At 42.1% G+C, this 21,617-nt stretch overlaps 1 protein-coding gene across 2 annotated transcripts in view; it reads left to right on the top strand.

Annotated features, from left to right (window-relative positions):
- The window catches only part of DIAPH2 (diaphanous related formin 2), a 3,364,504-nt gene that overhangs the window by 315,967 nt on the left and 3,026,920 nt on the right, over positions 1–21,617 (top strand). For both annotated transcript variants that reach the window (XM_069213107.1, XM_069213115.1), the window contains one exon: positions 14,470–14,574. In XM_069213107.1, coding sequence (XP_069069208.1) covers positions 14,470–14,574 — 105 coding nt within the window. The remainder of the gene's footprint in view (positions 1–14,469; positions 14,575–21,617) is intronic.

Here is a 21,617-nt window from a genome sequence, read left to right as displayed (position 1 = left end):
TTTAACCCTTCCTTTGTTCAGAAGCTGGGTAATAGCTACAAGTCTACCTGTTTTAAGTTTTCCCTTTATTTTTGCAAATTCAAAAACATATCATAGTTTATTAAAACAGGCATAATGAAAACTAGGACAGAAGCATAAACAGTGAGTCGGTAAGGACTTTATGAACTAGTTGTTATGAGCATCTGTTGCCCACATAACTCCATTGATATGGCACTGATACATTATTGTCTGGTGGCTCTGAACACTTGTGTCGAAGCTGGGGGAAGACCCTTGACGCCATTTGGGAACTTACTCAGGAAGAAGAGCTATGTGAGCATACTTGGGTGTAGTTAGGCATGGTGAATAGGCGCTTCCAAGGGAATAGTTCACCTGGTAGGGATTTCACCTCAGTAAATATTTAGACATGTTTATTTATTCAGTAGCTTTACTTCATCAGAGTTCTTGCCTCTGGAGCATTATTTGTCTATCTCTCGTGAAGCAACATCAGTTATTTCTCGTGCTTATGTAATGTTAAGTTAATTTCTTTTTGTTTGGCCCTGAAGCAGGAATGTGTTTCAGTAGACCAGTAGATGTTTCAAATGACACAAAAATGAAATTTTGTCAGTGCTCAAAGTATATGCAGAATCATGTACAAAGTGAAGCATCCTAATTGCTGGCGGCTGGTATCTGTTGTAATCAGCCTGTGTACCAGCCATGTCAGCTCAACCTTTCATTCATTTGAGGTTGATTATTGTTTAGTATTGTGTAGTATTAATTTTGAAAGTTTTAACAGCTTTACTTGAAAGGGCAATGAAACATTATAATCAGGGATGTATCATAATATTTTTATATAACAACATAGAATAATCATTGGGGGCAGAAACAAATATTACTGTGAATCCTGCCCAATGCTTTTTGTGGGTGAGGCACAGATAGCAAGGAAACCGAGTGGACTAAATCACAGCAATGTAAACCTGTTGTGCTTCCAAAGAGTGCAAACCAAGATGTTGAATATTTTTCCATCTCCACAATGTCAGTAAGTAGTTAGTGCATGATAAATACTCCCCATTGTGCTCCCTGATCCCCTACCCTAATTTGCCTGCCTACACCTGAAAATACTTCTTACCTACCAGGCATTCAAAATCATCCACCCTTTCTACTTCTTTGCCTTCTTGTCAGCATTTAACTGGGGACAATAGATTTTTCATGAACTGTTTAATAGGAATAAGTCTTTCCAGGCTAATGATGAATGGAAGCTTAGATCACCCAAATTAAGAAAACATTAGTGAAATCCGAATTTATGATCAAGTCAATCTATGCCCAATGGAGATGCCATCTGACAGAACACAGATATTCAAAGCAAGAATGTAGCTGAGGTGGAATCAGTTGATCGCCTCTCCAATTTTAATTTGCTTTTTTGGTACATGCGTAGTGTAGCTGCAGGTTGGGATGGAAAAGTCATCTGAATGGTAAAAGACATATATCCCTTCCCTGAGTGCCCCCATTGTACTGTTTTCTGGATCACTAATGGTGACTTTATTGTCATAGGAGAACACAAATCATGTGTGGGCGCGATGACATAGGTCTCACGGATTGTGGTCCTGTTGGACTGGGAGGGGCATCCAAAGTGGTACCCTCATAGTGGTAGAAGGCTACCGCCTTCACTAGCAGCTAAGCAGCACAAACACAGTGGTGGCCACATAGTGTGTAGTGATCAGTAGTTGTAAACAGGTCCATTTTACCCTGTGTCACTGGAGTGAGGCCTCCAGGGTCACTCACCTTCTTAAACGTTCTGCTGCTGTGTTCTTAACTCACCCCTGGCCTACATCAGGTTGATGTGGAAATACGTGCATGATGGAAACATGTGCTGAGCGCTTGTGTGCTGGCAAGAAATACACTAGACAAAGGGTGAAATATGGTACAGTACGCACATGGTAAATGTTTGTGTGCTGGCAGTATACATTTTTTTAAATAACATTTTGGTTCAGTACTGAGAGACTGCAGTACTGAACAGTGCGTGCAGACTAAATGTATTTGCTGCATGTGGGTATGCCGGTGGTGGCATCATACACAAGGATGATAGTACTAGTCAGTGAGTGTGCTGTGGATGTACACTAAGTGCAGAAGTGCCTGCTATGGATATACACTGAATGCAGAAGTGCCTGCACTGGTACATTACATCAAGGAGCATAGGATCCACCCTATGAAGCTTAGACCTGCCTGGTGGAAGCATGAGGAGTAGAGGAGTCCTCCCAGACATGGTGTGTATTGCTGCATTCCTCTAAGCTAGGTGGAACATACCCTGGAGGATGGGAGAGCCAGGCTCTCGGTGCATTCAAAGGGCTCTTTGATTCAGTGACAGATCACAAGGAAGGGGCCTGGACACATCTCAGAAAGAAAGAGCTAGGTGTGATAAGGGGATCATAAAGAGGAGGACTGAGGGCCCACGATTGGCCTTAAGATGCCCATATCACTATGGCTGACATCCAGATGTGAAGTCTGGGTTAACCAGCTTCAAAATTCCCCCTGCTATGACAGACATCCTTCAGGAGAATGAAGAAAGGAAAAATATGTCCATTTCAAAGAAGCTGAACACCAACATAAAACATCATAGACCTAGACATTAAATTACATTTTAAATCTGGAAAAGGACTATAAGTAGGGGAATCTGAGACCCAAATCTTAGTCACCTGCCGAGCAGCCGGACAGGCTGTTTGAGGAGAGGAAGCTCTGCAAGACTTCTGCATTTGACCAGGACTAGGGGCCCAAATCTGTTAGTCTCCCTCCTGGGTGAGGTATCATCACCCAAGGAAACTAAGACCACCTGCTGTGGAACCTGCCACACCAGCACCTGCCTGCTCACCAAGGCTGGTGGGCCTTGTGAAGGAGAGGAGAGCATTGGAGGGAATGAGATCCAGAGGGGAGCCCTAAAGCGAGGACTCGAGGTGGGAGGAATCTGCTCCACTACCAGTGGACATAGACCATTTGCGGGACTGAATCAACAACCCCGTATGCCAGGAGGTGCCACAGTGGACTGAGCTAAAGAGAATGGTGGGAGAAACCAACTCCTGCACTGATTGGGCTGTTGCCCATGTGCCATACCGATTCAGCGAGACCATATGCCAGGAGGGGCCGCAGTACAATGAATCAGAGAATGTGGTTTGAAAAACCCGCTCCAGCCTTGATCAGGCCGTCATCCATGTGGCGAATTACTTAAGCAACCCATATGCCAGGATGGACCACCGTGGATGCACACATCAGGTCAGAGTGCCAGACTGGCAACCCTATATGCCAGGAGGGGCCACCAAAGACGCTGAGGCCAGGGGTCTGTGCTGTCATCCAAGACCACAAAACTGCTGCTGTGACCCAGGTAAGACTAGCCCGCATTCTGTGGACTGCACCAAAGGAGGCCCGAGGATCATTGTGATGGTGCCAGAAAAGTGACTTACTGCACGAGTGTCGGAGCAGGAGTCACTCTGACAGTCAGGGCCATTTGCCCTGGAGCATGGAGAGCACCTCGCCCATCCATGTTTAGGGAAAAGTGACTTACTGCACGAGCGTCGGAGCAGGAGTCACTCTGATTTTCTTAACCAGCTGTCAGCGTGGCTCAAGGGAGAGAGCCTGTGCCTGCCGGGTGTTGCCGCATGTGACCGTGAGCAGCCTTCTTTGCCAATCCGGAGCAAGACTGCATTGCACCGCCAAAGGGTTCCATACCTCTGGAGCAGGAAAGCCCAGTACTGGGCCTTTTGGGCAGTGGAGGACATAACGCCATTGGTGCTGCAACCCCAGAGGCTGTAGTGACTGAACTTACAGAGTCCAAGGTAAGAACACTTGAGTACGGCCTACTAGTTCACATTCCCTGAATGCGGTCATCGGTGAATGGGGAATAACATTTAACCCATTGCACTAGAGGAGGGAAGAGAGGGAGTGGCCTTACAACTGCTGGAGCCCTGACCTCAACTGAGATTGTGTTAATGCTTTTGAATGTCGCTTACCTTTGCATGTGTACAGTTAGAATTAAAATACTTCTTTTTACATAAAAACAAGTATTTGGCTGGACATTGATTTATTGTTTGTGCTGCTTGCATGTTGAGTTATGAGTCTTGGTTACTGATCTATATCTGCACTTCCACCTGACTGCTTGTCCTACACTACACACTAACAGTCAGGTGCAGAATGGGATGGCTGGCCCGGTTGAGCAGGATTCACAGAAGGGTGGGCCCTAGGACATCAGGAGTAGAAGGCCTCAACCACCACGGTTGGGCCCAGTAATTCATGCTAGTCTCATGGCCTTCTGAATGGGGTTCTGGCAGCCAGGACTGAATTGAACACTTTTCCTTGACCTCGGTGCCTGTCTTCTTTCGTCTTCCATAATGTGCTCTGTTCCCACCCCAGGTCATTCTCTGTGTGGTAATGGGGTGTTCATGGATTATTAGTGCATTAGTGGTCATTTCTGAGCTTAGGCTTTCTGTGCGCTGCACATCGCTGTTAAAAATGTTGCTATTTTCAGTAGCACCCATAATAATCTTGTAGAGTTGCATTATTTTTGGAAAGCAGGGTGACTCTATGCTTGTAAACATTCATTTCGATGAATTTCCAAAATGATGAAAACACTATTCCTCAAAACATTTTAGAAGATTTGACAAAACAAGATGAGGATGTGTGATAAAAAAAGGAGAAACGGGTTAGGAGGAAAGGTGGAGGAATAAGGAAGAGATACTAGGTTAAATGTGGGGTTAGAGGTAAACAGGTTTAGGCGGGGGTACGTTGACTAGTGTATAGCTAGGGTAAGGGTGCTGTGGCATAGGAATAGGAAGATCTGCTAGGTTCTAGACAGGGGAAGAAGTCCTGTGGTAATTCTAAGCAGGGTTAAAGACACTAAGTAAGGGTAGGAAGAGAATACTAGGGTATTTGTAGGGATAGAGGTACTATAGGATTGGGAAAAGGTGGTGGTATTAGGGCAAAGGAAAACGTCGGTGTACCTGGGAAAAATTAAGGCAGAGATACTGCTTTATAATAGACACAGTGGCAAAGGTAAGGTGTATAGATATTGGGGTACAGGCAGGTGTAAAGGTACTACAATAAGGTTAGCGTTCGGTGCTAGGTATAGGTAACAATAGAATATTTACTACAAGGTTATATGCTGATGCAGCTGTAGTTGTCTATAGGGGAGAGATAGAACCCCAGTGTAAAAGAAAAAAATACTCGAGCGAAGGCAGTGACAGCTTGTTTGTTAGAGCACTGGTGCTCAGCTGCACAAATTGTGAAGAACCACCACTTCCTGCCTTCCTCTCCAGCTAAGGAGCATTCCCTGTTACCTCTATCGCAAATTGCTGAACATATAGAGCACATCATGGTGCTATTTAACTCACAGCACATGCAAATGACCAATACACCCTTTGCTTAAATGTGCAGTAGTTAACACATTTTTCTTTTACATGTGCAGAGCGGCATGAGTGCCATCCCTAAATCACAGGCAGTCAGGTAATGCTTGGCAGAAAAAAGGAAAGGGGAAGTATCCAGGGCTTCATTGAGAGCCCTAGGTGTTTTGTTACCCATCTTGGTAGGAGGGGGAGGTATCTTCCCTGGTGCTCTCTTGGGATTGTGTGACAAAGCACATATTGATGTAAAGAACTAATGCAGCCCTCATACTAGTCCTACTGGCCTTGTCAGTTCTTGAAGACCTAATGTTACTTTCTTTTCTGCGCGGCCTGAAGAGTTGAATCGCAGCGGGCATGGAGACTTCCTTTTCATACCTTGAGTGCCTCTGCTCCAATAACAAATAAGGAGAGCAGTAATAAGGGTAGGAGAGAGCCTTCTTTTTTGCTACCTTTGCTGTAGAATCAAGGTATTTTTCATGTTGTGGTGCTTGCCAAAGCATTTTATGTAATTTGATTCTTACAGGCCATGTGTAGTTTTGTTTCCGAGTGATCCTCAAAAACTTGTTTTGAAGGGGCCGTCCATGGTATAGAGAAAAAACAATTCTCTTTGTCCAGCCCTGCATCAATCTTCAACAATAGGCATTTCGGAATATTTGTTCGATGTCAGCTGGGGTTTTGTGATTCATTGTGAGATTTTGAAATTAACTGTGACGTCATACATTGAATTGCTTCTTTATGGCACCATGCGGTTAAGGAGTCCCAGGAGTAATGTTTGGAAACTGTTGAATACTTTTTCTCCAGACCACAGGAACTTCAACATTTTTTAAAAATGTAAACTTCCAAACATTCACCGGGACCAAACTTTTGGTATGTCTGACCCAGGCTCCTCACTGTGAGTCTGGAACTGCACCTTGGCCCAGCCTACCACGACCATTGACTATTATTGGTGCTTTCTATGTTCTTGGTATTATTTTTACTTAAAACTTCATAAATTCATATCACCCATTCCTCCTACTGGATTTTTGCAACTTTGGTGTCATTTTAATTGTTGCACGTTACTCTCTTTTTCTAAATTCATTTGGGCTTTTTATTGTGTTGTGTTTTGACTTTATTACTGTTTTCTTCTGAATTAATATCTTATACAGTGCCCGAAATTAAGCATGTATGCTCTGTGCCATAGCTCCCAGGGGTTTGAGCTCAGGTAATTTAGTCATTTTAGGGTTCATTCTGATAAGAGTTATGATTAGTCCTTTAGGTGGACTTCCGCCCATTCCAAATAATAATCACATTTCTTACACCTGTTTCCACAACATTGTATTAATGAAACTGAAATCTGTATGTTAACTCCAGCATTTAACATTCTTAATTTCAGGTCACAGATACAGTGAGAAGCTAACAGCCACACTCAGTGGGTTAAAAGATCTCATTTAAATCGGTCAGATTATTCATTACGCCTGGAAATGTCACAGGAGAACAGTGTTCTAACCATTAGAGAGCCCCACAATGCAGCACCGAATACTAAAGCATTGATAATCCTAGGTAATTCTTGTATACCAAAGGAAACCTGATCACAGACTGAGATGCTCGAGCTAATCTGTTCTTCAGTCTGTTTAATGCCCCCAGGAAGACAATTTCAGATAGCCAGTCATCACCAGCAAAGCCAAATAAGCACTGAGATATGACTGCAGCCCAGAAATGAATGCAGTTTCTTCAGGCTGCACAAGAAATATTGTTCTCAGTTGTGTACATCATAATTTAAATCTGATGATCCTAGGACACTGGTGACTAGAAAACATTTTACACATACCAAAATTGGTTTGAAATTGACAGTTTTTTTTTAAAAACTCCGGGTAAGTTATCTCGCAGCTTTTTGAATAGATGAGAGATGCGTTTTGTGACTCATTGTGAAAGTCCTGTGTTTCTCCAGCTGATAACCAATGTTTCTTCAATTTCATGTCTAAAATGAAATCTGATATTACTGGAGTGCACAGAGTCTGCTTCCAGTCATCATTCATCTGTAGATTTGAAGGATCACAGCAGTGAACAATGCTTGCTGGCTACAGAGGTCACGGAAATAGCATGTTTATATGTGCCGGGACAACTCTCTGAAGAGGAATCATTTTAATGTCCGATTAATCCTCCGTGGTTGACTAATTCCTGAGTGTCACAACATTAATCTGTTTATTGCCAGGTGTCATTTGAAAATGGTGGGAATTAGATGTATAAATTATGCAATATGTATGGTACACTTCTGTTCTGCCCACCAGATCCGATTTTACAGGGCAGAAATTCTGGCTGGAAAAATAGCTTGAGGCTTCGGTTGGAACAGCAGTCAAGACTTGAAACTTAACCTGCCCAAACGTTTTCTCTGCCAAGTGGGTTTTATGCAGGGCCGGTTTTTGGGCGGTGCGACCGCACCGGGCGCTGGCCTCAGGGGGGTGCTGTGTTTAGCAATAACTTCAGAAACTTGCGATTTAAAGGCACCTGCTGAAAAGTTCCTTGTGCGTTTAGCCATCAAGAAACAAGTAAAATGTCAAGATACCTCTTGTGATTAATGTTCCTGCAAGAGAGAGAGATGGGAGTTTTGTCTAGTGGCAGCTTTGACTCCACATAAATTAGTATAGAGGGTTAATATGCCTGCTGCAAAAAAAAAACAGAACTATGGGGCATATTTACGAAACGTGGTGCTGCACACATTGCATCGCAACTTTTCTTGCACCCCTTACAAATTCCCCTAACACCACCATGTGTGCGTCATTTTGAAAATTCGGTGCACTATAGCGGTAACTAGGGGACTAGAGTCCGGCACTTTGCAGGATTAGCGTAAAAAAAGTTACGCGTTGAAATAAAAATAAAAATAAGAACGCCGACTTTGAGAATTAAGGCCTGAACCAGTTGATTAATATTTGGTTCTGACCTATTTTATCTATATACATTTGGAGTCCATGAAACACAATCCATAAAGACGGTGGATGTTAAGGTAAGTATCTATATGTATCAGTGTGGATGTTGTGTACTGGCTTTCTTGGAGGTCTGAATGAACAATTTTGGGGAGTACAATATTTAGTCCTGAAGAAGGTGGTGAAAAAGTTCTGGATGTCCACCGAAACGCGTCAACGCTTTACCTTTACTGGACCCATAGAAGGAGGCTTTTATCGAATAAAGAGTACCGATAATTATCGATAGGCCGATTCCTATCAATATTGGGACAGTTGCATTTTATAGACGATTGTATATGTCTTTTGTTTGTTTCCCTTTTATTGAATCTTACTTGATGTTGGTTTTATGTTATTGATGTTTTAATACTTATGTGTTTGTTTTGTTATTGTATTGTCTGGGATTTTGTTCGGAATTTTATTAAATACTTACCTTTGATTCCTTTGATTTTAAGCTGATCAATAGAGAGATTCATTGTCTGTGTGAGTGAGTTGTGACTGGATTAGTTTTCCCGGTGGGGATCTTTTTATTAAAAAAAATCTTGCAAAGCACCCAGAGGCCCATTGTAACCAATGGAAGCCTCCTTTTAATGCCTGCTCTGAGCAGGTGTTAAAAGTGCCGGAAAAATGACGCAAAGAAATCTAATGAATTTATTTGCGTAATATTTTGCCCCCCCCACTAAGGGGGGAATGCCCCCTTTGCATACATTATGCCTGGCACAGGCATAATGTAGCGCAAAGGGTTACAAAGTGGCACAATGCATGCATTGCGCCTCTTTGTAAAATGGCACAGCGTTTTTGGCCTTCTAACGCCACATTAGTGTAAAAAAAATGACACTAATGTGGCGTTAGAATGGCACGAGGGGCTCTTAAATATGCCCCTATGGCAGTGCTTAATTTGTGCTTGTTGTTTCAGGTGTGGAGCACCGGCAGTTATTGTTGAGGGCCGGGGCTTATTTTTCTGCCTCAAGCATTTACTGTGAGAAAAAGACACATATGGGAAAGAGGGAGGAAGAGAAAAACGAAAAAGCGTCACAATGGGAAAAAGCAGAAATACGCAAGAGTGAGCTGAAGGGGCAGGGAGTGCCTGTAAATGGATTGAAGAGGCCCGACATGGCTTCAGGATTAGACTACCTCTGTATTCTATGTTCACACATTTAATTGCAGCAGCCACATGTTTAAGAGGGGGGCTTTGGGCACCACCACCTTTTTATTTACAAATTAAGCACTGCCCAATGGGGCATATTTGAAAAAAGTGGTGCTGCACACAGTGCTGTGCCACTTTTCTTGCGCCCTTTATCACGCCACCATGTGTGCATCATATTTAAAATATGGCACACCACGGCAGTAGTTAGGGGACTAGCATCAGAATTTTTTATGCTAGTCCAGCGCTTGGCAGGATTAGCAATAAAAATGTTGACGCTAATCCTGCAAAGCACCCAGAGGCCCATTGTAACCAATGGAAACCTCCTTTTAATGCGTGCTCTGAGCAGGCGTTAAAAGTGCCGGAAATAAATGACGCAAGGAAATCTGTCCGATTTCTTTGCACCATTTTGTGTGGCTGATGCCCCCTTTGCATAGATTATGCCTGGCACAGGCATAATGTAGCGCAAAGGAATACAAAGTGGCTCAATGCATGCATTGCGCCACTTTGTAAATATGGCCCAGCGTTTCTGGCCTTCTAACGCCACATTAGCTTATAAAAAATTACACTAATGTGGCGTTAGAATGGCGCTAGGGGCTCTTAAATATGTCCCTATATTTTATGTGGGTAGCTGAGTGGATTAGTAAAGCCAGCCTTTACAAGTGCTTTGAAACACATGAATGTATGTGAAAGGGGAGCGATGGAGCGATGAGGGGCACATTTGCCTGGTAGTAGTGAGTTAAACCGAGGAGGAGGTTGAGGTGGGGGGCGCCACAATAAACTGTTGCACAGGGTGCCACCAATCCTTTAGCCCACCCTAGAAAGTTTCATGCAATGCTGTCCTCTGGCAGAACTCCCATATCCATCACTCCCCTCACTCTCCACTCCAACCCACACAGAAGCCCCTGCACACAAGTACCATCTGCGCACAGCAGGTGCTAAATATTTAAATTAAACTTCTCAGAATAGGGAATGCCATACGGGGTATTGCACAGAAATTGTCTGTTCACAGGGTTATTCTAGATTTCTTGGTGACTAATGTGTAATTCCACTGTGTTACTCTATTGTCATTTGCACCACACCTGTCTTATGCTATGCTTAATTGCTGCCCTAGAGGACAAGTCTGTGCAACTAATTAATACGGTAGACACCATAATGTCTGTTCATGTATGCCAGGTACTCACAAAGGGTGGTTACATATGACTAAGTACCCTTATTTGTGTTTATATTTTTATTTATTTGAAATACATACAATGCACACTCTATGCTTGTACATAATTTGGATACCATATACTGAGGACTTATAGGAAAGTAAATGCCAATTAGGAGTAAGACAATTTTGACATATGTCAGAGCACATACAAGCAATGGATTTATGTCCAGATCTGTGACTGGGGCTGAATGTTTGGCACAGTTCAGCATTCTGTCCATCATCTGCTCCTTTTGCATTACTCGCCCTAACTCGGGAGTCTATGCCAAGATGTTGGTCCCGGGCTCATTATGCCACTGGATTCAAGCTAACCTGTCTCATGAAGGGTGATACCCTGAAACCGGTCCCAGGATGCTTGTTTCAGGTCCAAGGAGGACCTGGCCCAGCAGTTCAGGCTGGACTGTTCCCATGGGGAACATGATCAAGACTGATTTGCATATGGCTGGGTCCAAACTTGGGTGTTGTGGCGAGCAAAAGAATTGATAGATTAAACCCAGATCTGTGACTGGGGGTGAATGTTTGATTTGTTCCACATTCCGTCCATCATTTGGTTTGTTTGCTTTTGGTGCACAAAAAACATGGCAGTGACCACAGAAAAAGAGGCCCTTTCCCATACTGCACCTTGCTGCTTTGGAGCACAAATTTACCATAGCAAACTCCAGAAATGTTTTGAGAATTGCTTAACATGGTTCCAGGTAGGCCTCCTGCTAACAACTGATTTTTTACGTTTGTCACTTCTGTTGAAATGTAATGCATTCAACTGAGAGATAGATTATTATCCAGAATAAATATACAAAGAGCAGACATCTCTGTTGGTGTCTTGTGTTACTTGTAATTTGTACATCTCCTTGATAACCTGCCGACTTTGTTACCATTTGCTTATTACTGGTAACATGGAAGTCTATGCTTCAGTCAGTCAGTCAGTGTTTTTATTGGGTTGTTTTCTTGAATTTAATGTTGTTGATACTCCTAGAACTTAACTAATTTTTCTGGGAAATTGCCTACTGCTACCAATGTTTGATTGAGCACAATTTTACTGAGAACTAATTTGAGATCTGACCAGGGTGTGTTTGTTAATTTTGTTAAAAGTACACCCTTTCTAAATTAATAACGTACATTTTATGCAAATTGTAGTTGTTGGTGAACAGCTACAAAAGGGAGTGCTTACAAACCTTGATTTCCTTGTGTGTCAGTGGTAGGAAGGCTTTTGTTGTCAGGCTGGAAATGTATTTATGCAATTATGTATTAAATGTATAAAATACAATCTTAGGTGGAAAGCAGCAGTGGTCAGATGCACGTATCTTTGGGCTTGCAATTTGCTAATAGTGAATTTTTGTAATTCGCTATTAGGAAATCGCAAACAGTTATGTACAACAGTGTGTTTTACACTATTATTGATTACCAGTGGATCGCCGTTGACCAACCTCACTATTCGTGAAGTAGGGCACAGTTTGTGACCCATTGGGATTCTCTAAAAGCACATGGGTGGTAGCCAACTGGGGACAGCAGACCACCATGTCTGTGTTTGCTTTTAAATAAAGCAATAAAAAAACAAATGCAGCCATTTTCCTTAAAAGAAAATGGGATGTGTTTCTAAAACAGAAATGGAACGTTTTCCTTTCAATTTTTAAGAGTAGGCAGTGGTCTTCTGCCTGCTCTTAAAAGGTGTTTGCTCCCATATTCACAAATGGAGACCCCTTCCCATTTGCGAATGCGTTAGCACCAACTTGAAGTTTGTGGTAAGGTGCAAATGTTTTGTGACCGCATTTCGGTCGCAAAACATTCTTACATACCCCTGCGAAGTACTATTAGGAAGGGACGCCCTTGACATGCCCCTTCCTAATACCGAATTGCAAACCCATTTTGCGATCAGTTACCGAATCTCAAAATAGGGTTCACAAATACAGAAAGGCTTTTTTGCAGTCTCAAAAGGCCCAATTCTGGGGATCAGACCGTTTGTGAGCACAAAAAAAGCTAAGTACATCTGGCCCCAGACCTCTAAACATTAGAGGAAATGCTTCAGAGAGTGATAAGCGTTTTGGGGAAGAACTTTCTTCAGGAGGAAAACTATTTTTCTTTTGCGAGAGCAAATATTTTTTAATGGTACAAATGCACTTTAAATTCTAATTTGCACACTTCTACATTTCTATGCGCAAAATGGATGTGTATGTGAGTATTAATGGGAGCATGCCATAGGTGCACATATCCAGAAACGCTTCTGAATGTATTTGTGAATTCTATAGAGCTTTTCTTTCTAGAATAAAAGATAAGAAATAATTAGGTGTTTAAATGAGATTGAATACGTGAATTGTGATACTGATGAATATTTGTGTAACCCATGTGCTGGCCAATTTTAAGTGATTTCACTTCAGAAACATAGTAAGAGCAGAGCTACAGATACCATCTTCAGAACCGTTTTGTCTACATGACTGCCTCTGCTAAGGCTTTACAGGAAGTGAGCTTCGTACTTCAACGTGGTACACAGAGATGATGTGTGTTACAAATGATAATTTGTGGCCACCATCATTAGTGTGCAACCCCAAATGAGGGTCAAAATCTGAGTAATAGATGGGGAGTTCATAGTCGCTCTCCGTTTATAGCTGCTTAACATGTCACTGTTACGTTGTCTATGCCTTAGTCAGCATCTGTGAGTAGAACAGTAGCACCTCTTTGACAAAGAAACTGATGGACTTTATAATTTCAACATCACAAGGCAAAAACCTGGTCCCTTTTGTAGAGCGAAGATGGTAATTCTCTACTAGAAAAGTAGGAGCCGTCTCAGGGCCATCTCCTGCCTGAAAGCTCACTTCACCAGATCATTCGTCAGCTTCTTACATTGCTTTTTCTTAACATTGTGAAATTGTAGTTGGGAAGAGGGTTGGCCATAAGGGACTCTACTATTTTAAAAAATGACAAGCCAATTTATCTTTGGGTGGCCCAGGGGCCACCCACACATATATATTCCTTATGCCCTCTAAAAGCGCTGTTTCCTCAGCGGTAAGTCGTAAGAGGCGGAGCTCCAATGAAATTGTCATTGATCACACTAGTGAGCAGCACGATTTGAGGGAATAAACATCATTTGGAAAAACATCTCTAACACAAGAGAAACAACCAAAAAGAGTCAGACTAGGAAAAGAAGACCTGAACTGATGTTGTCTTGATTATAAACAATTTCATCATAACAACAGATGGATAATTGATGCATCTCTGTTGATGGGAAATGTTCTGATTATACTTGCATGCAAAAAGTATAAACGAAGTAACTGAATTCATACATAAAAGAGAATTGTTTATATTTTTCACGAAGCCTTTATCCATGTGGCCAAGTTAATATTTTATGCATGAAATTGAATTTTGTCAGTTCATGTTTCTCTTTAATGTTCCAGTTGTAGCAGATATTTTGTGTATGGATGCACCGGTAGAAACTGTTTATTTTTCAATTTGGTCAAGTGAGGGTACTCCTTTGCATACAGACAGTAAACCTCCAGTTGATTTTACCTTTTTGATGGTTGTTTATGATTATCTAAACTCTTCTGGGTCTTTAGTTCACAGCATGACTACTGACAAGCCTTCCATAATACAAATATACATTCTCAGTGACTGTAACTAGGCAAGTTCACTCAGTCCCGCAAACATACAACCAGCTACATTATGTTTTAATACCAAACATGTATCAAACGGTTGAACTACATCTTATATGCGGTTTATTGTTGTTGCTTATCGGTTTGTACATATTTTAATTTAGTTGTATATTTGTTGAAATGCCACTGTGCACATTAACCCGAATCCGAACTCTCTCTTTTATCGTTGCCTGAATAGGAGGACATGAACCTGAGTGAAGAACGCAAGGCGCCGCTGAGGCAAAAGGACTTGGCCACAAAACGTGAAATGGTTGTCCAGTACATCTCTGCAACTGCCAAATCTGTAAGTAACGGGAAAGAGCATTCCGAGACAGGCCCAAGTTGTGAGCTTAGCGTCTTCTGCTTCCTGCTTTTTGGGGCTGGATTTATCACGTCCCTGACACAGTTTATTCTCCCTGAGTGCACAGGAAGCATTTCCCTCGTAATGTACTTTAGCTTGCCGTCAAGGATGGATAAACGCTTTATTAGGAATGAGTACACATCTCACGACGGCTCGGGGATTTGAAACATGACACTTTTCTTCCTATAAACCTGTAAGACGTCACACACGACAGCTCGAGGCTAATCTTTCGGATTTGATTTTTTTTTGTGCGCTGTGCATGTCCCCATTGACACGATGATAGCACCTTAGTAAATTATTCTGAAACAAAATGTCTGCCGAAATAATCTCTCTGATGCCTGCCTTTCGTATTTGTGGCAGGACAGCAGCTTGCTGGTTTTGAAACCGGGAAAGCCGGTTAACAAAATTCGATTCCTTTAAATGTAAAACCTATTTTGACTAACGTTTACATTGAATAGTGTTCTTTTTTTCAGTTACATCTCCTGTGGGTGTAATTATGTTTCATGGGCACTCGAGTGAGAGGAATTTATGGCTAGTCCGTGTTTAACGCATCATGCGGGATACTGGCATACCCTACAGATGCACCCAAACTTGGTTACTAACGCTCAGTGATTGAGGGTCTACATTCGGTTTAAATTGGGGCGTTATACACACACAAGAGAAAAGGTAAAATAAACAGTCCACGCAGGACAGCATCTTGCAGATGCCATGGTATATCTTACTTAGAAATCTGCAGACATCCACTTTCGAAAGTTTTGGAAATGTAGCTTAGTGGTATTAAACATTAAGACGACACGTTGTTTTGGAGCACATTCAAGGACAACATAAAGAAGATGAATACGCTCAGTCCCGGATTATTTCTCTTGCAAAGAGTGGGAGTGCAGAATATGAATGCTTCCAAGTTAACCTGATTGCAACACACAGATACGAGAGGAATTCATGTTCTGAAAGGCTGTCTTGCAGTATTCACTTAGGGTGTTCAAGGACCCTTTGCGTTGAAACTGTGAGCGAAGTCAAGTGCCTAACTCCTTTTTCCCGCTCTACTTCTTGGCAAGTGAGAGTTAAGCCTTGTCTGTGTTTGAATACACTCACATTTGTTTAGTAAGAGCACCTACTACAGTGACCCCCTGAATCAGAGTATCATTTAAGGCTCACTTTGGTGTCGACCGATTTGGCAGCAGCACAGTTGTCATATTGATCCTCAGTCATTCTGAGTGTAGCCAATTAGTGTTTTTTGAATTATCAGCACTACTCATCAGTTCAATAATTATCTGGTGCATAGCAAAGTGGAGGAGAAAAAAATGATTCTCACTGATGGGATAGAGTATCTCTGGTATGAATAAAACATCAACAAACTTAAAATCTGAAGAAAGGTAAAACAAAAAAGAGAATGAACCTTTTCAAGAATCCTTTCATCTTTTTTTTAAATGATAAAACACATACTTAAACTTAAGAGCACCCTCCAACACCAACCATTCTACTAAGATCATGTATGCCCTATCTCCTCTTAAGGGTCCTTTACTTTGTTCTGCTTCTTTTTAATTTAAATGCCACCCACAACTATCCATTCTACAAAATAGGGCAACCCAATAGTCCCTCAAGAAATTAAGTATGTATGTCTAAACAGATATCGACTCCTAAAGGAGAAAATCTTAATTCAAGTATTTGGTAAAAATAATATCCAGCCCTACTGACAGATTAATAAAATATATAATTACATGAATCATGCATTTCAAAACAAATTACAATCGTTGTACTTTATCATGAAAAAACGTATGCATTTATTATACAGTAATCCATATATGTTTAGGGTGAGGAAATCAGCACTTCCCTGCCATCAAAAAGATCACCAAGATTTTACATAGTCCAGGTAGTGACCTTCAACAGATTGGGCAAGCACCCAACAGAACTATCAATCTTTGCACAACCCTCTCAGAGGTCTTTCCTTGTAGAGAGGTTTTAAAGTCAATTCAGTAACATTGGTATTGGTCAATATGTCAACATTTCAGTCTTCAGGTGTCTAATGAGTACTTGAGACCATTCTCAGGACAAGGTTCTGGATGCAGCTTGTGTTAGAAACACCTCAATGAAGCCTGTCCTGCAAGGAGAAGAGTACTTAACAAAAAACAACAATATCACATAACCATGCAATAAAGTAACAATACTAATAATTCCGTTGGAGTACGCCACAAGCGTACCATGATCACCCACCAAAACCACATGGGCAAGATTGCATCAAGCATATGTGTAACCAGAAAATAGCCCAATAATTAAAACCAGGTGACTGGGGGGACACTATGATACCATCACCCTGACAAAAACCCAAAGAATGTCAGAAGTGTCCTTACTTAACACATGGTATTAATCTTTGCTCAGCAAGAGATTGGTAACCACAAGTGTATCCAACATCATTGCCAACATCAAAAACCAACAAGAGCCTAGGAGTATAATACAAAGCAAAGAAGAATAAATCGAGAAACAATTCAAGCATATGTCTCAAAGACACCTGCTTACGTGGATTGTAAAGGGTACTTTCAATAAAAGAAACCACTACTGCAGTGTCATCAGCTTCAGCATGTAGCCAAACCATATCATATCTGATCTTCATTATGTTCCAAGGAAAACCATTTAGGTCCAGCTGCATTCATCTGTAGCTTAAATCTGGGCCTGAGTGGAGTTTGCAGAGTTCCCTGAAGTGCCAAAAAAACTCTGCTGTGCTCCGAGGAGTTCTGTGAGTATCAGAGTTTGGGTAGGTTGCACTGTTTATGCGGATTTTCAGTGCCAGGAGTTTCTCCCGTGCTGTAAAATCAGCGTGAACTGCATCACATGGAGTGCAGAGAGTGCTACTTTATTTGTGCTACTCGAGTAGATGCTCTACTCAAGCCGCAGCCTCCTCAACGTCATTTGCTGCTTTCTCAATGCTAGTGGTAGTGTCCTGCTGCAACCGCCCGCGTTCAGGAATATCGCTCACAGTCGCCAACTTAGTGATTTCTCTTGCTCTCCAACTTAACGTTGGTGAGCCACCTTAGGGAAAAAAACTCAGCTTCGTGTCGCTGAGTTTTTTGGAACTTTACACAGAGTGAGGAAAACTTTGCAAACTCTGCCAGTGGAGCAGAATTCTTTGCCGACCCCAACTTAAAACTGATCCCTGTAATGAATTCTACAAGAAATTGCAAAAAGGAGTACAAAACACAGACAGAATGTTCTGCAGGAGCACCTTTGGCAAAAGTATTTACTATGCAATATTTTTCTGCGTATGCCCTTTGAAATCACCACTTGCAGTGAAAACATAATCTTCTGAATCTTTTTCATAATACACGTATTCGATGATATTGCTTAATTCAACTACTGTAGTCTATTTATTAAAGGGACCAACTCCCAGCTCCCAGATTGTTATAACCCAAGATGTTTCTTCATTATGGGATTTTTTTTTAGTGCAGTAGGAGCAACAGTCACCCAGCTGTTACCAAACAATTCCTCTAACAAAATGCCAGACATTGGCTTCACAAATGCTTGTTCTGTAGTGGTGTCTCTTACATTTTTCAATGTTTTCTTTTACAGCAGTTCTGTATGTCCTCCATCTCCTTTCACTACTTCATTCCCCCTATTTTCTGACTATCCTCCTATTTTCTGACTATCCTCCTATATCAGCATTTCCAATATTCCTTTGTATCTGAGTTAGTTTTTTTTGTTTTGTTATTCTTTAACGGAACTGAACCTCTACGTGCTCCAACATAGGGTGCTCCTATGAAGCACGATTTCCTTTTTCTAATCAGCGAGAGGACACAGATAACACCTCTGGGTTGAGGCTTTTTAGAGGGGTGGTAACTCAGGACTTGTGTGTAAAAATGAGTGCAGAGGAGTTCTGACGTCATTCTCTGGTTACATGTGTCTTACAATGGAATGGACAGGCAGTACGACATACTTTTATTGCAGTACTCTGCATTCTAAAGTTAGATCATATATATAAGGAAGCGGACCACCTACAGTTTGTTATAAGCACCAATATATTCAGAAAAAGTCTGCTATTTGGTAAGTATTTATATTTCTCTTGAAAATTCCCTACGAGTAACTGTGGATTCCTGTTGGTGTTTTCATGTATTCTCTGCTGTTCTGAAAACTGGAGCTGAATGACAAACAATTTAAAACTAGCGCATTGCAGTAGTGGCAGAGCAGAGCACCAGCCTGTTTTGTTAATTTGCTTCTGGTATCCAAGGGCAGAAATATGTTTCAAGTGATAAGTGAGAATTGCCACAAGCATTTACACTCATTAGTTTGAATGGAATTGGGTGATGCACAGGGCTTTACTTTGAAAGTCTGATGAATCTCGTCCCATTTTTGCATTCTTGTTATTGTTCATACTTATATGCCCGAGGTAAGGCTGGCTGTACAAATCTGAATAAATTTACAAAACCTAAGGCAGGAGTAAGTAATTGCGTAAATAGAAGTCTAAAATACAGATTGCCATGCATAAACAAACTTGTGGCACCTACTAAAAATAAGTACATATTATGATGTGGGTTTAGGCCTCCTAAATTTAGACAAGCTTGATTATTCGACCAGATGGGCATGTTGTTACTTTATGCCTGTCTCTGTTCATGTGAACATGTTTCTCATCCGTGCCATGCAAAAAAGTGTCCCTGCATGCTAAGCTTTGCAAAAACTAAGGGGAAGAAATCATTAACATGCAATTACTCATCTCCTAGTACCATTTTGCTCGTTGCAGGTGTGCGATTGCATCTCCTTTTCAAGCTGCTTGACGCAGGAGGAGGGCGAGGCTGGCGGTGCAAGTGCTAAGTGCTTTGCTGCCTCTCGAACCCAGCCCTCCAATAAAAGTTAACCAGCAGGTGCTCGCTCTTTGCTGTAATGTTCATTAACCTGTGAGTTGAGAATCAGCTGCTCATTACTTACTCAAGTGCTGGTGCGCTGGCATGTCCCTTGCCAGCATCACATCTTCCCTGAGAGAGTCACGCATTAAGGAAGGACACCTGTAAGGAAAAAGAAGCAATAACTGCCACACTTCTGTGCACATTCCTCTGTGCATGTAGAGCACGGACTGGTCTGCTGCACTTCCAAATCCAAATGCAAGTTTTACACGTAACAAATGTATGTGTGCATAACAATATGTGACCGTGCATCAGGCTTTGCGCGGGTTCATCATCATATTGTGAATTGCATGTATGAACATAGTCCCTTTCCCAAGAGAAGTGCTTGCTTACACTGGGAATAAAGAACCATCTTTGAAGACATGGTTGTGAGTTTGTGCTGTAACTTCTGTATTATTGTTTGTTAAAGGTTGTCCACATAACATAAAGTAATTACAAATATGTCAATAGTAGGCAAATATTTTATTGTGGTAAAATCAGACTGCTATTTCTTATGTGCCACACACAGCTCATGCTGTAGTGCTGCCCCTCAAAATCCTGTTCTTTGATCACACATTTTTATTGATGTTTTCACAGACAAAACACAGAATATAGACGGTTCCAAACATATCATTTACACAACAAAAAAACTGCATACAATTGCAACAGGGTTGTTCATGAAGGGGGATGGCCACCCTCAACCCATGGGTAGCCCAAGTCAAAAGTATGTCCACAACTTCCCCTATAGCTTGTTATTCTTCTGCGAACATGCTCATGCCTGATTAAACCGGCAATTTCATCATGGTACATGGTGTGAGGTAGGATGCAATTGGGTTAGACACAATCGGTAGGAGACGGCAATCTCTCTGGGTGCTGTATGCATGTCTTACCAGTTTACTGTCCTCCAGGAGACTCACCCATTCCTTCAACTTCTGCTTAAGGGAAGGAAAGTTCTGTGGGGCATAAACGACTAATGTGCGATAGATGCAGGAAATCGCTTTGTTCCCAAGTTGGCCCAGGAATAGCTTGGCCTCAAGTGGGCTAAATTCAGGGAAATCTTGCAGTTGACAGCATAGAGTGTGGTGCAGTGCAAGGTGCTTGTGTAATTGGGAGCGCGATAGAGTGAACTGTAGTTGCAGGTCTCGGAAGGAACGGGGGTGTTCACCACCCCAAATGTCCCTGAGTGCAGAGAGTCTAATGCTGTCCCACCTCCTGAAACCCTCAAGTTGTACAGTGTGATGTAGCCAGTGTCGCTCCCAAAAGGGAATGAGATGAGTAAGTGTCTTGTCCCATTTTGTAAAGCACAGGGCAGCCCCCCACTTGTCAAGTACCACCACAATCAGTCAAGGAAGAAATCAGGATATTGGATTGTCATGAGCAGCCCCCATGACAGCATCCAGGCCCAGGCGAGCAACCTCGATAGGCAGCGTCGTCCCAGCCATTGGTAACCACTAGTTGCAATGTCCAGTATTAAAGCCATATGTCAGTGGACCCGAGATCACCATCATACTTTTCTTGCCAGGCACAACCTACCAATATGCAAGAATGGCAGTTTACCCATGAGAAGTTGTGAATAGAGGTATTGAAGGTCTGGAACCAATTGTTGGGAATTACATATGGAAACTGCTGGAGGGTGTAAAGGATCCGGGAGAGGACCATGATCTTTAACAAAGCTACTGTTCTCAACATACTAATCGGCAGAAGTTCTCACTTCTGGAAATCAAGCGTCATGTGATGGATGAGGGGCATCAGGTTAAAGTGCCAGACCAGGTCTGGGTTCATAGAGATGTGAAAGTCCAAGTAGCAAAAGCTAAGCCACCGAATGGTTATGCACCCCTTTCATTCCACCGTACAATGGTCCCCATCGATTGGGACAAGGGGGGACTTTGATAAACTGACATACTGGAAGCCACTTAGTAGAGGCAGAGAATTTCCAGTGCTTGGGGCCCAATAGGTGTGGATGTTCAAGAAAGAGGAGGATGTCATCTGCATATAACGTGATTCTGTCATTGAATTGATCAGCCCACCACCATCCTCTTTTCTGCGCCTCGATGCAAATGAGGCATGTTAATGGAGCAAAAAGCAAATAGGAGCAGGGTAACGGCAGCCCTGCTGGGTCCT

The sequence above is a fragment of the Pleurodeles waltl genome, chromosome 2_1 (genome assembly GCF_031143425.1).
Source record: "Pleurodeles waltl isolate 20211129_DDA chromosome 2_1, aPleWal1.hap1.20221129, whole genome shotgun sequence".
Classification (NCBI taxonomy): domain Eukaryota; kingdom Metazoa; phylum Chordata; class Amphibia; order Caudata; family Salamandridae; genus Pleurodeles; species Pleurodeles waltl.
This window is presented reverse-complemented; position numbering and strand designations above follow the sequence as displayed.